Consider the following 12,911-nt stretch of genomic DNA (forward strand, 5'->3'; position numbering starts at 1 on the left):
GAGGGAATATTAGGAGCCAACACTCCTGGGTTATCTTCACTAATTTGCTGTATAGCTTTGAGGAAATTACTTTACCTCTAATAACAACAGCTTCTCCATCTCCAGACTGGGGGATAAAGTATTATGACTCAAACACAACCAGAATTGATGTTAGGCTGAATTTTTGTCAGTGATGCTCAGTGTATTCCCTGCTGTATGCTCCAGGAGGTGATGGAGTCTTGTCCTTGTATCTCTTGCCTATCTCCAGAAAGTCCTATGATGAAGTCCTGTCTCCTGTATCTCTTGCCTATCTACAGAAAGCCCCGTGAGACAATGCTCCTGGCCTCCCCATATGCCTTGGCCAACTGGAGCTCCTGTCTCAGGAGCCCTCTAATACATCCCTTGAGTAGTCCTGATGCCATTCAGCTAGCCCACTTCCAAACCAGCCCTTATATTATGCATCTGTACATGCTCACACTACTCATAACCCACTATCTTGCCTCCATATCCTACCCTGATACAAAGGGGCAGGACCTTCTACCATACAGGTGGGTCAGCCTTCTTTACACCTTTGTTCCACAACTGGCTGACCAAGTATGCAGGCAGCTCTTTCCTGATGCTGCAAGGAGGAGACACAAGTGTTGGTGGCATGTTCACTGAGTCCTCTGGCAACTGCTGCCTTTCTATGATGTGAGGGAGATTCTGGAAAGAGTATAGCTGATGTGCATCAGCAGTAGCCCATCTTCTGTCTCCTCTAGAGCTTCCTGCTGAGGTTCTGGTTCCGCTTTTCCCCACTCCCTGTCCACCCAGATCCCCAACCCTGCCCACTCAGGTCACAAGACTTCCTTGCTAATTGCCTCCTTGTACCAACCAACATGATCATCCATCAGCCCAGGTGGAAGAAGCTTGGTGGGAAGAGGTGGGACCTGATTTCATCCCTTTGGCCCTGCATGCATCCCCAGTCCCTGTAGTCAGCACCCGATGATTCCTTAGGCTCCTTCTTGGAGCACTGGAGGCTGGACGGAGCTCTCTCATTAATGGCCCTGTCCATTCCTCTAGCTTTAAACCTGTGATCCTCACTCGCATCCCTGTTTTTCTCATTATTTGTCCCAAGGAATCTCTTTGTGTTCTGGGTTCTTCTTTGCATTATGAGCTAGAGCCTTCATTTTTGGGAGCCACCACCCACCCAGGATGGACAGATCCCTGTTCCCGGCTGCCCACATCAATGGCAGGCAGGGGTGGTGACCTCAAATGCAGGTGCATGAGGCAGAAAAAGAGGCAGCTCAGTCTTCAGCCGTGCTACTCCATGCCATTTCAGCTTTGCAGCACAGCTAGTAGGTGAAAAAATAATCATACCTTTTTTTTTTTTTTACTTAGCAGACAGGGGGCAAGGCTCCAACATAAGGAAGCAGCAATATGCATGCTCAGTGCCAAGGTGCTGGGTCCAACCGCTGATGTGCTCGCATACGATTCTGAACAATAAAGTACTGAATTCCCAGCATGTAATTTCATCTTGCTGGAAAAAAGTCAGAGTTGGAAAAATAGGTACAAGGGCAGAGAAAAGCATGAATTTGGCCCTGATTGTGTCATTATATCCCTTACTTTCCTGTTTAATTATTATTTTAAGCCTAAGGTCCATGATGGTAAACTACACGCAGACAAATCCCTAACACTCAGAAATATATGCTGGTTTGTGTTTCAAAGGCAAAAGAGGTTTGTGTTATTATCTTGATGATGCATTATGTTTTATAAAGATTGTCATGTACCTCCTGATAACCAGACTGATGCTGACACTGCTTGACACAAAAGAGGAAGATTTTATTTCTGTGCAAAAGCTGAAACCTGCTTACCTCAGCACGCCCTTGTAATTAGTCACGTTGGCCCAAAGGTTTCAGATCTGCCTCCCTAGCTTTTATTTTTAATCTAAAAAAAGAATTTAAAAACAGTCAAAGCAGCAACTAGGGAAGGTCAGTGGGGGGCAGCATGTTACTGAAATGTGGAGGAGTCTAATTAATGATCATTTTATAAGCAAGATTCTCAATTAAAAGGGTAATATTCCAAACCTGAGACACCATGACTGGGATTGGAGGAAGAACCTAAGGGAGTTAGATACCCAATTCCCATCGAAAGTCGATGGGAGCCGGAAGTTTAGTCCCCTTAGACCTATGAAAACCTCAACCTTAATACCTTTTGACGCATTTGCATTCCACGCATTTCATGCAACACACAGAGGCATACGAATGAGCACCTCTTTCCCTTTCCTCTAGCACAGGGTGAAATTCAGAGTACAGCCATGAAACAAGCATACCTGCCTCGGAAAGCAAGTGCATATAAATGCAGCAACACCGGCTTCAGTGAGAAGCTGTTCTAGGAGTCCTCCGCTGCAAGCAGACCCAGCAGGCAAAACATATAGATTTATAACAGATTCCATCAAAAGAAAGCCCACCTTTTGCTGCAGGCGCCTTTGGCATTATTTGGCACAAATATTAGAATTGCTTCCTTATTAGTATTACCGCTCCAGCATTTCCACCCCACTCAACAGCAAAGCTAAACAATAAAAACTGGATGCCTCATCCTCTCCCACCACAGTCATCTTCAGCATCGCCCCCACTTTAGAGAATTCAGAGAGCATAGATGGGCTCGGCTGTGTGTTATTGAGCGCGATAAACCTGAGCTGGTTCAGGCCAAGAGAACAATAGCTGAATGCACGGGTTTATATTAAAACAGGGCATGGTCCTTGATCCGGATCTTCATGCACGAATGCTTGCATCGGGCTGCTGTGGAAACCAGTGGAACGGCACATGGGCGTTAGTCCCTGCAGAACTAAGGTCTCTGTGCTGATCAGTTAATTCAAGGCTACTTTAAATTGGTGCAGGCTTTTCTATTCTTAGAAATATAGAAGGAAGGTTTCTATGAGCAGAAGATGACATTCATGAGATCTGAGGTGGAAATTTGTTAGAATTGGTAGCCTAATCTAAAAAACACATGGGCATTTCACAGAGGAATGACCAGAGCTGTTTGCTATAAAATATTCACCGGCATTACCACTGTCAGCCATTCCTGTATGATGAACTGCCACAGTCGAGAGATTAAAGACCAACTAAGAGCATTCAGCATGTAACTTGGCTTTGTGTTAGCCGAATCCCAGAACTATAAATCCCATTTGAAAGTTCAGTTTTCTGCTAGCTGTTCTCCTTGGCTTGAGGTAGCATCAACTACTCAAACATATACTCAAATACTCCATGGCTTTTTATGCCATAAACATGAGTTTGTTCAAGCTAGAAACAAGCAAATTTGCCAGACCCAAGAGAAACTGCACTTCAATGATAATGAGTTAGTTAGAGCTTGAATTTCAAAGGGGCTGTGCACCTAGAACTCCTATTGAAGTCAATGGTAAAGCTTCCATAGGCTTTAACAGCACAGGATCACATTCAAAAGGCATTATTAACAGGATACAAATGAGATAAATATGGAGGAGCAGATGCTAGTCTCAGACTCATGTGGTGTGCTTCATGTAGCTGCATGCTAATGAAGAGTTTTAAAGCACAGAACAATATCTATGTTGAATGTACAATGACAGTGTTAAATAAAGTAGGACACTGCTAATTACATATTTTTTCCCCCCATTCTACCCCAAAATAACTTAATTTACACCTTGGCAGAGCTGACATTTCTGGGATAAATTTCTAAAATGGAGTGAAACCCTTCTCACTTTTTATAATAGTGTAACTGCAGCTTATTATAATGTTAAAAATACACAGGGGAGAGAGTGCTCTTTGCTTAATGTTTTCTATCTCCATGGTAATTTTAGTGGTCCAAATCATCTCTTTGACCCTGGTCCAATGAAATACTTAAGCTGATGCTTAATTCTAGATACATAAGTAGTCCCACTGACTGCCGGGGGGGAATCTCAATGGGTTTATTCACATGCGTAAATTGAAGGCTATACTTCAGTGAATGGCTGGCTTAGGGCCTCATCTGGTTTACTGCTGAAGCGGAGACTACAACATCTGTAGCCTGAACTCAGCTTGCACCAGATGTGCCTTCAGATGAGGAAGGTTTCTTCACTGCAGAGTAATAATGGGAGGGTGATCCATGAAACCTAAAGGAAGGACAAGAGAGAGTCTACACTCAAGAATTACACCAGACAAGCCACTGCTGTAGCCTGTTGCATCCAAGGGACCTTAAGGCACGTGGACTCAGCATGTGAGGTCTGGTGACTGTTTACCTGGGAAAGTTTTCATATTTCTGATATTTAGCACTTTCAAGTCCTACACACTGCATGTGGATGGTGCAAGCCATCAGTCAACCTTTCCCTTCTCCAGGACAGGCATCATCTATATCACAAGTGAAATAATCTTGGTGATTTCATTTGGCAAAGACTGTGCTCTACTGTACCTAGACTCCCGGTGGCCCCGGGCAAACTTTTAGCATTAGGTCCCCTTTCGCCAGCAATAATAATAATAAAATTACCATTTTTGGGCCACCTTTTATCTGGGTCCTGGATGGCTCCCCCAGTTTGCCTGTGTTTGGCCCTGGCTCTACATCCCAAGTAATTAGGAACCCTATGCAGCAAAGTGTCAACTTAAAGTGCCAAGTAAAAGCAGATGACCAAACTGAATGTGTATGGGAGAAGTGATGCTCCTTCAGCGAAGCTGCTTTGGCTTTCCTTAGCATTTAGGAACTAAAATGTAATGTTTTAAGTGTAAAATGTACAGGGAAGAAGATAGCTAGTAAGACACCTATTCTGGATTAAGCTTTCTTTTGCAGGTGTTTATTAAATGAGAGGTGAGAATCCTACATTTGTGCAACACTAAATCTGTACATGTGGGCTCCGATCCAGAAAAGCTCTTAAGCAGTACTTAATTTTAAAGACCTGAGTAGTTTCAAGTAGCATTGAGCAGCCAAGATAATGAAAATGTTAAGTTTTATAAAGCAACTCTGACCTCACTCACATTGTGCTGTCACAAACCTTTGTCGTTTCTGATATGAGCACGAGGCAGCTGTCCCTTGTGAGATCCTGAATGGTATTGAGTACTTAACATAAAAAGGGCTGAGACCACGTTCTGAAAGTTTTGATGAAGCCTGAATGAGTGAAGAGGGTTGGTCATCTTTCATTAACATTCATTGCCACCTTCACTTTAGCTTTGCTTGTCGCAGAGATGGTAACAAAGCTTTGTCAGAACTCAAAACAGAAAAACAGGAATACATTATTAATGCACACGCAGGAAAGAAACCATCTTTATCAAATCACTATTCCTCCGTGACCGCACCTCAGCAAATGGAGTGATATAAATACTTAATATACGTGTCACTCTGTGTAATGAGTATCTGATTCATCTTGATTCATTTTATATAATTAGGTCAGAGCTATAATCCCTCTTTTTACACGACACCAGAAATTAATCAATATGGGTAGCAATGCCTTAAACTTGCTAAAGCTTTCCATATGTCAGGGATGGCTTGTAATGTTTTTTATTGGAAGATTACAGTATTAAAGAGGAACATTAACTGTTGGTATTCCATGGAGAAATTATGATAGCTGTTTCCTATGAAGGAAAGATAATGGACAGCTAGAGCTGCCAAGGAAAACCTCTAACATTTAACAACCCAAATCAATCTTAATTAGTCTACAGCCAGAGTAATGATTTGATTCAACTAAGGCTTATTCTGGACCTGTATCCACCTCATTTGCAAAATATTCAAACATATAGATTTATTGTAAAAAAGACAAGAACCTGTAAGTGCTCATTTTCTTACCTGTTTCTCTAAACAGAGCCCACATTTTTAATATTAGTTTTTCTAGTTTCTGACAGGAAGGGAGGTGGGTAAGAATACATACTGCTTCCACAGAAAGTCATTTTGAAAATGTCTTTATGGTTGGCCAAAAGATTTCAGTGACATCTGCAACTACTTGTGTGTCACTACCTTACTTCTGCTATCAAAGCGAAGTGTCTATCTTTTTCAGAATGTTTAAAACCCATAACAGCTCATGGGATTCATTTATCATACTGATCAGGGAATGCTTGTCTAAGGCTTTTTTAAAAAGCTTCAGTTAAATAGGCTTTGGGCATATCTTAAATCAAAAGAACCCTTCCTACTGAATTTCATTGCAACTTGGATCAAGCCCTTACATCCTACTGAAAATACCGCATGCGTTTCCTCAACTGCATACCTGCCTGAAGACTAATTCGGTTATTTTCTGTGCATTCTATATCTCTATTATAAAATGTGCCCAGTTGTATTAGACCCATTCTTGCTCTCCTGCCCACTGACCTTCTTCCTAGATTTAAGCTGTTTGGGGTATGTACTGTTTTTATGTGTCTGAATGGGACCTGGATGTTGACTGGGGCACTGCGATGATACGTTGCCATTACTGGTGCTTATGGAAATGTGGCCTATGTAATAACTTCAGGAATAAACCCACCCAAATGTTTCTAGACTATAGGACATTATACTATAAAGACAATTTAAGCATAACCAATGCACCTTTAAATAAAACAGCAATTCCCCCCCAAAACCATACAAGGAATAACTTGTCCAAGAACAGTCATTTTAATAAAAGTCACAGAATACAGACGTGTTGGCCACTGAAGGCAAACACTGAAGGACATAGGTACCAATAATATACAGTACACACGATGGTTCTCATCACAACTACCTTTAGACATCTAACCATTCGTCTCTACTACATGAAGGCTGAAGGAATGAGCAACTGTGACCCCATCTGGCAAAGCAAAGTAGCTCCAAATATGCAAACTCATTCACTTGTTTAGAACATATTGGGCATGGTTCCCTATCGACTACTTTTTTGTTTCTGAAGGCATGCTCATTATCTGGCAACTTGCAGCTTGTTACCTGGCAGTGTGCAGCTTCAAGAAGGTCCAGTAATTAAGAAATTTATCTATTTCCACAATTTCCTGGATATTGGCTAAAAACTGAGGGTGGTCTTAGAAGGCAATTCTTAACTGGAAAAATAGTATACCCAAAATAAATCAGTTCCAGGATATTTCATGTTTAATTGAGGTTTGTGTACCAGCAGCTGCAGGAGTACTAATGGGAATGTGTCCTAACTGACTTCTGATTTGTATGCATGCTTTGACAACTTATGCCCAATATATAGCAACATGGTGAGCATACTTTAATGCTGAAGCTGGAGTTGATATTAGAAGTGCAAAGTTTACCACTTCCAAAAAACATCATTTTTTAAAAATTCACATTACAAAAAAGGAAAAACAGAACATAGAATTTTTCACAATATTAACACTAACACAGCTGAGCAGTGAAATGGTTCCTTCTGTAGTTCAAAGCCTCAAAATAAAACCGAGGCAGACACAATATCTTCATTATTTGCACAATTTAAAGCTGTACTTCAGCAATCTTTGTATACGCAAGGTAGGTTAGCAAGAAAATAAAATGCTTAAAATTCCAAGAAGAGTGTTTAATAGCCAGTTATGTATGTACCTAAACTACCTTCAAGTCTTACTGAAAGTATTTAATTTTTTTAAATTTTTAATTGAAACGATTAAATATTTAAATTTCAAAATTAGTAAGACCTAGTTAGCTATGGTTTTTGCACACAAAACAAGAACAATACATTCTGTATATCAGTTTAGAAAACATTCACAAGAAAGCAATATTCAAATGTTTCTTTTTGAATTTACATCACAGTAAACATTAAGAGTAATTCAATAGGTGCACTGAAATCTTTCAGTGTCCGCTTTAAATAGTATCACGTTGCATTTCATGAACTTGCAGCTCCTCACATGTGGCCGAGATGGTTTAAATGCCCAATTTGAAAAATTAAAACAGAAATAATTCAGTCACTAATCACAGGTTAAAAATAGCCATAACATTTTGTAAAAAAGTAGTTTTACTATCATACTTGAAAGAACAGAAGTATCACATTTAATTAATATAATGCTTCAAACTGTTCCATGCCCAGCAGCCCATATCAACCAGTATTCAAGGAAACTGTTTTATGTCAGTTGATGTAAACCATCTTCCTTTATTCTTCCAAGGATGAGTCCTGGCATGTTTACAGCAACGCCATAGTAGTATTGGTTATAAAAGTCAGATTCCCATTTCTGAGTGAGGAGCAGCCTTATAGGTCAGCAGGAATAGCATTTAAAATCAGTGTTATGGAATCAAAACTGTCTTTACATTATGTGAATTAAAGCAGTGAGAGGAAAGAATGTTTCATTATTTTACTGAACAAACTGCATGGTATGAATAGACTTATGAGGAAGGACACTGTGACACCTGAAACCTTGTCTAGGTCTGCCCACCATACAGTTATCCATATAAAAGGTATCACCCATAAAAATTCTTGCCTCTCACTTATTTCCTGGACCATCACAACTACATCACTTTAATGCTATCAAAATGCAGATTAGAAAAAAAACCCACCCTCTTTATATAAACTATGTTCCTGAATTTTCTTCCATTGAAGTCAGTGGCAAAACTTCCACCCACTTCAATAGAGTTTCTCCAAGGATTCATGGAGATGTTTTACTTATCACAATCACTGCTTAAGTGCTCAGCTAAGATACTGGCTCTACTGCAGTCAGTGAAACTTCTGCCAGTGACTTCACTAGGCCTGGGTTTTCAAGTGGCAGTTAATGTCCTGCAAATGCCTAAGTAAAGAAATCTTTGTAATGGATTGCATTTTTGTGTGGCCATCAATGCTTGTACAGTGCACAGAAGCAGACTTTTGTTTACTCTGGGTTACAACTTTCAGTAGGCATGCTGTTCAAGGTTTTTCCATTTAGATGCTCTTTCTGAAGGCATATGTCTACAATTAAACACTAACAACGTTCTAGTGGAATACTTTATTATAGTGGGATAACAGGTTTATGATGGTCAGCAGTTCTCTTTGCTGAACTCTGCAGACCCTCCGTCCCAGTGACTCAATAGGACAGGAGCACTTCAAAAGACTTAAACTCTCTGAACTGAAATTTTGGATTGCAAGTCTCAAAAACTTCCCCTGTTCCACTACATACAAGATACCATGTACAAAAAGACAGATATAACAGTGTTAGACCTTAATGAAGTATGTGAAGTAAAACAAGTCTGAGGGTTGGTGTCGTGGGGATGGTGGGGTGGGGCGGGGAGAGGAGGGTGATGGCTTTAGGCACTTGAAGTTGTTCCAAGTACAGATTTTCTGGTCAAAACCAAGATGATTCTTCCTCCTCCCCTCCCTTCCCAAATAAATCTGGAACACCATCAAAAAAGCTCAAACCTTCAAAAAGAATTCATTTCTGAGCTCAGGATCACATGGGTAATATTCCAGGCTAAAAGGAACCCGTGAAAGCTAAATCACTGAACACTGATGTTAGAATAAAGACCCGCATTTCAAATATAGTGATCACGTAAGCTTGCACAGCACTTAAGCGGAAGTTTAGACATGCAAAATCTCTCACTGGTGGACTTTTATGGTAAATGCTTTGCAGGATTGAGCACTTCATTTCAATTTCAGGTACCTGGCTGGACCCTGTATCTACAGAAGGAAAAAAAATCTGTTTAAACATCAGTGTGTACACGTCTGTTCTGCTGGCTAAATCTTATATAAGATTTGACAATTATTTTTGACTCCTGTGTGGCTCAAATTTTCATCACCCCAAGAAAACAATGAAATGAGAGGGATAAACAACAATGCAAAAGACTTACATAAAAATTGATATTTTGACAAATGGGCAATTAGTACATTGTTACTAGCTTGAGAGAGACATGCGGTAGATTTTGGGTCTACAACTCAGACCCTAATAATTTTAAATAATGAACTATATATATCAGTTAATTTCAAGCAGTTGATAAGTTATCTGTTGACCTTCCTTAAATAATTTTAAATATAAGATGACACTTAACTATCTTACATTTTTACTATACATAGTACATTTACAATATTTATAAATAAATAAATCACAATTACAAACACTGTCTGTACAATAATGATTTACCTTAAAGAGCAAATAAAGGCTTAAGTAGTATAGAAACCAATTACGCTTCTTGCGACCAGATTCAATTTTGTTTTGCAGGAATCTATTCCACTGAAGGTCATATTTACATCAGTGTGACAAAGTCACCATGCAAAAGCTAAAATAAATTACATTTTTAGTGCCTTCGTTCATTTATCTTTTAATGGGAAAGTTACAGAATGCACTGTTGAAATACCCAAAGTAAATAAGTAGGTCTTTTTCCTTAATCCTCCATAGGAAGCTACTCAAAACTAAAAAAAGAGGATTTTATTAAAGATAAATACTTTTGACTCCTTTGGTATAAATGACTATATCACAGGCCTAAAAAGCAAAGATATTAAGAGGTTAGAATGAGCTCCTATTTTATGACGTTTAATGTCTCCCTCCACTGGTGAGCGAGAGAGACAGATAGACCCTGGTCCAGGGAGAGAAGGAAATGAAAGAAGTAGCATGAAAGTGCAGTGTGCAATGAACAGTGAGACAGACACTGAGAACATGGCCTTCAGGCATAAACATTAAAGCGCTGTCTATACTAGGAAAGAGATGTGTTGCTGACAAAGGCTGTTAAAGAGAAGCCCCTCAGAGCTAGTGCTGCAAATGGTGTAATTGAGAGTAACTTTTTCAGAAACATTACAGAACATCAGGATTACTCGCACAGCTAAAAAACGTACAGCAAAAAAGGTCATACGTGCTGGAATTACTCCTATGAATAATGAGCTCCATCAGTGTGCAGAAACATCCCGTCTATACCGGCAGAGAAATTAATTTTCAACACTGGACCCTTGTCAGCAATAAATTCAGTTGTAGTGTAGACAGGACTAGAGAGAAACGTAAAAATAAATCCCCGTGACATACCATGTGAATAGCCAACGTTGGATCTACTTATTTTTTTTGCAGAATTATATTTAAAATTAGTCCAAATAGCCTGGTGGTTTTGTACTTCCTGTCTGAGATACTGAGATTCGAATCTGGCTAACTCTTGCAAGACCATACTCATCATTGGGTTTTTTCTTGTAAAAAAGGTAGTTAAAACTAGTTCATACAATGCGCTTGAAGAATATAATAAGAACAGCATTTAATCCCAGTAACCGAGTGTTAGCCTCCAAAATAAGACTGATAACGTACCCTAGCATTTATGCAAAATGGCATAATACATACTCCCTTCCAAACACGGATCTATTTTGCAGCTGCCAGATAGTTCAGGTCACACAATACATCATCATGTTTTAAAAAAAAAAAAAAAAAGGTTTAAAGGATTAAATTCAGAGAGAAGTTGCCAGTCTTCTAACAATTCAGATCTTGCAGATAAAAGCCCTGTCCAAACATTAGGCAACCCCAATGCCAACGTAAACACTGCAAAATCTGACATATTTTCCTATTCTTAAATGCCATGCCTCTATCAGCCAGCTGTTCCCACTGATCCAATCTGTGATCCCATTATCAGTCTTTAAATGTTGCCAACAGGCTTGGCCAGATGATGCTTGTTCCCTGCAAAGAATGAATAGCAGGCATTGGTTTCAAATCTTGCGGATGGTGTGAAGGCCTGAGGTGTTCTCCAGCAAACAAATGTTGGAGTCAGTCAAAGGTCTTTCAAGCTGCCCTGCATCCAAGTTATCCCCACAACATGTTCTTTGCATTCACTTGCCATCCTATCACCCTTTCCCATCCCTCCACTTCTGGATTTTTGTATTTCTTAAAAATTTCAGGGTTATGTTGGTCCGTGCACACAGTCTCCACGTACAATCTGTGCAAACTGAGCAATTTTCAAGCCCAACTTCCAGCGGGCCCTGTAATGGAGAATCAGCTCAGAGTCTGCCCTTCTCCTAAAATGTTCAAGGGATGCCGTCTTTCCTCTGGCAACACTGTGAAGGAGGGACCCCCCAGTCATACATGTAGGAAAGCCGCAGCTTAACCTCCTCCTTGCAAAGCTTCCCTTCTTTGGCCAGTGTCTGGTGCTTCTCAAGCATGTCCTCGATGCTCTGCTTGTGGGTGACCACATACTTATTGTTGCAGCCTCGTGACTTGTACTCAGTGTCGAAACGAGGGTCGTGCACCCTCTTCACCTCAACAGGGGCCAGCCAGGCACCGAGGGAGACGTCCTCGCTCTGCCACATGTTCAGATAGTCGCGGCTGAGGCGCAAGTAGCGTACCAGGTCTGCAGAGAGCACGTAGCCGCCCCCCAGGGCGTAAGGCAGGTAATAGTCACAGAGGACCCAAGCGCTCTCCTTCCACTTGCCACCGGACTTGACCCGGCCGCGCCCGGAAAAGAAGCCCCAGTAGAGGCGCCGCGGCTCCTTGGCCCTCAGCTCCTCCACCACCACATCCAGGCGCACGAAGGTGTCGTCATCGGCCTTGAGGACGAAGCGGAAGTCCAGGTGCAGGTCGAGCCACACGTACATGGCCAGGATCTTGGCCGTCAGGTTCTCGTAGGAATCACGCAGCTCGGGCAACAGCAGGAGGTCGCGGTGGCGGCTCTGCTCCAGCTCCAGGCCACGCAGCTCGTCGCCGCCCAGGCCACCCGTGCCCACCACAAAGCGGCACCACACGTCCTCGTGGGGCGGGCGGCCCACCATCGACAGCCACGTGCTGCGGATGATGCTGCGGCGCTCCGTGTACTTGGGGCCACTGGCGATGAGCACAGCGAGGAAGGCTGACGCCTCCGGGCCTGGAGCCGGGGGCCCTGCAACACCCGCGGCTGCCCCGCCGCAGGGCGCCGGCTGGTGGTGCGGCAGCCCCCGGGCGGGCAAGGGCTTCAGGCTCTCCGAGGTGCACTTGGCCAAGTACAGCAGCACCACGGCAAAGAGTGACAGGCCGCCTAGGCCCAGTGCCGTCTTGTGGCGGCACAGCAGCCGCAACAGCTTCATGGCAGCAGGGGCCTGGCCTCAGGGGAGCCACAGGCCCGGGGAGAGGACGCCTCGCGCCCACGGGCTCCTCCCGCCAACGCCTGGCCCCGCC

General features: G+C 42.1%; 1 protein-coding gene across 1 annotated transcript; it reads right to left on the reverse strand.

Moving 5' to 3' along the window:
* Nucleotides 1–6,518: 6,518 nt before the first annotated feature.
* On the reverse strand, nucleotides 6,519–12,897 carry B3GALT6 (beta-1,3-galactosyltransferase 6). The gene has a single exon (XM_019541591.1). The coding sequence runs from the start codon at nucleotides 12,818–12,820 to the stop codon at nucleotides 11,789–11,791; it is 1,032 nt and encodes a 343-aa protein (XP_019397136.1). The 5' UTR covers nucleotides 12,821–12,897; the 3' UTR covers nucleotides 6,519–11,788.
* Between the last annotated feature and the right edge of the window lie 14 nt (nucleotides 12,898–12,911).

This window comes from Crocodylus porosus, unplaced genomic scaffold, assembly GCF_001723895.1.
Source record: "Crocodylus porosus isolate Cpor-Errol unplaced genomic scaffold, CroPor_comp1, whole genome shotgun sequence".
In the NCBI taxonomy this organism is placed as follows: domain Eukaryota; kingdom Metazoa; phylum Chordata; order Crocodylia; family Crocodylidae; genus Crocodylus; species Crocodylus porosus.

Bases quoted from the DNA above. Each gene is read 5' to 3' on its own strand.
- B3GALT6 (XM_019541591.1), bottom strand. From the start codon at position 12,820: ATGAAGCTGTTGCGGCTGCTGTGCCGCCACAAGACGGCACTGGGCCTA.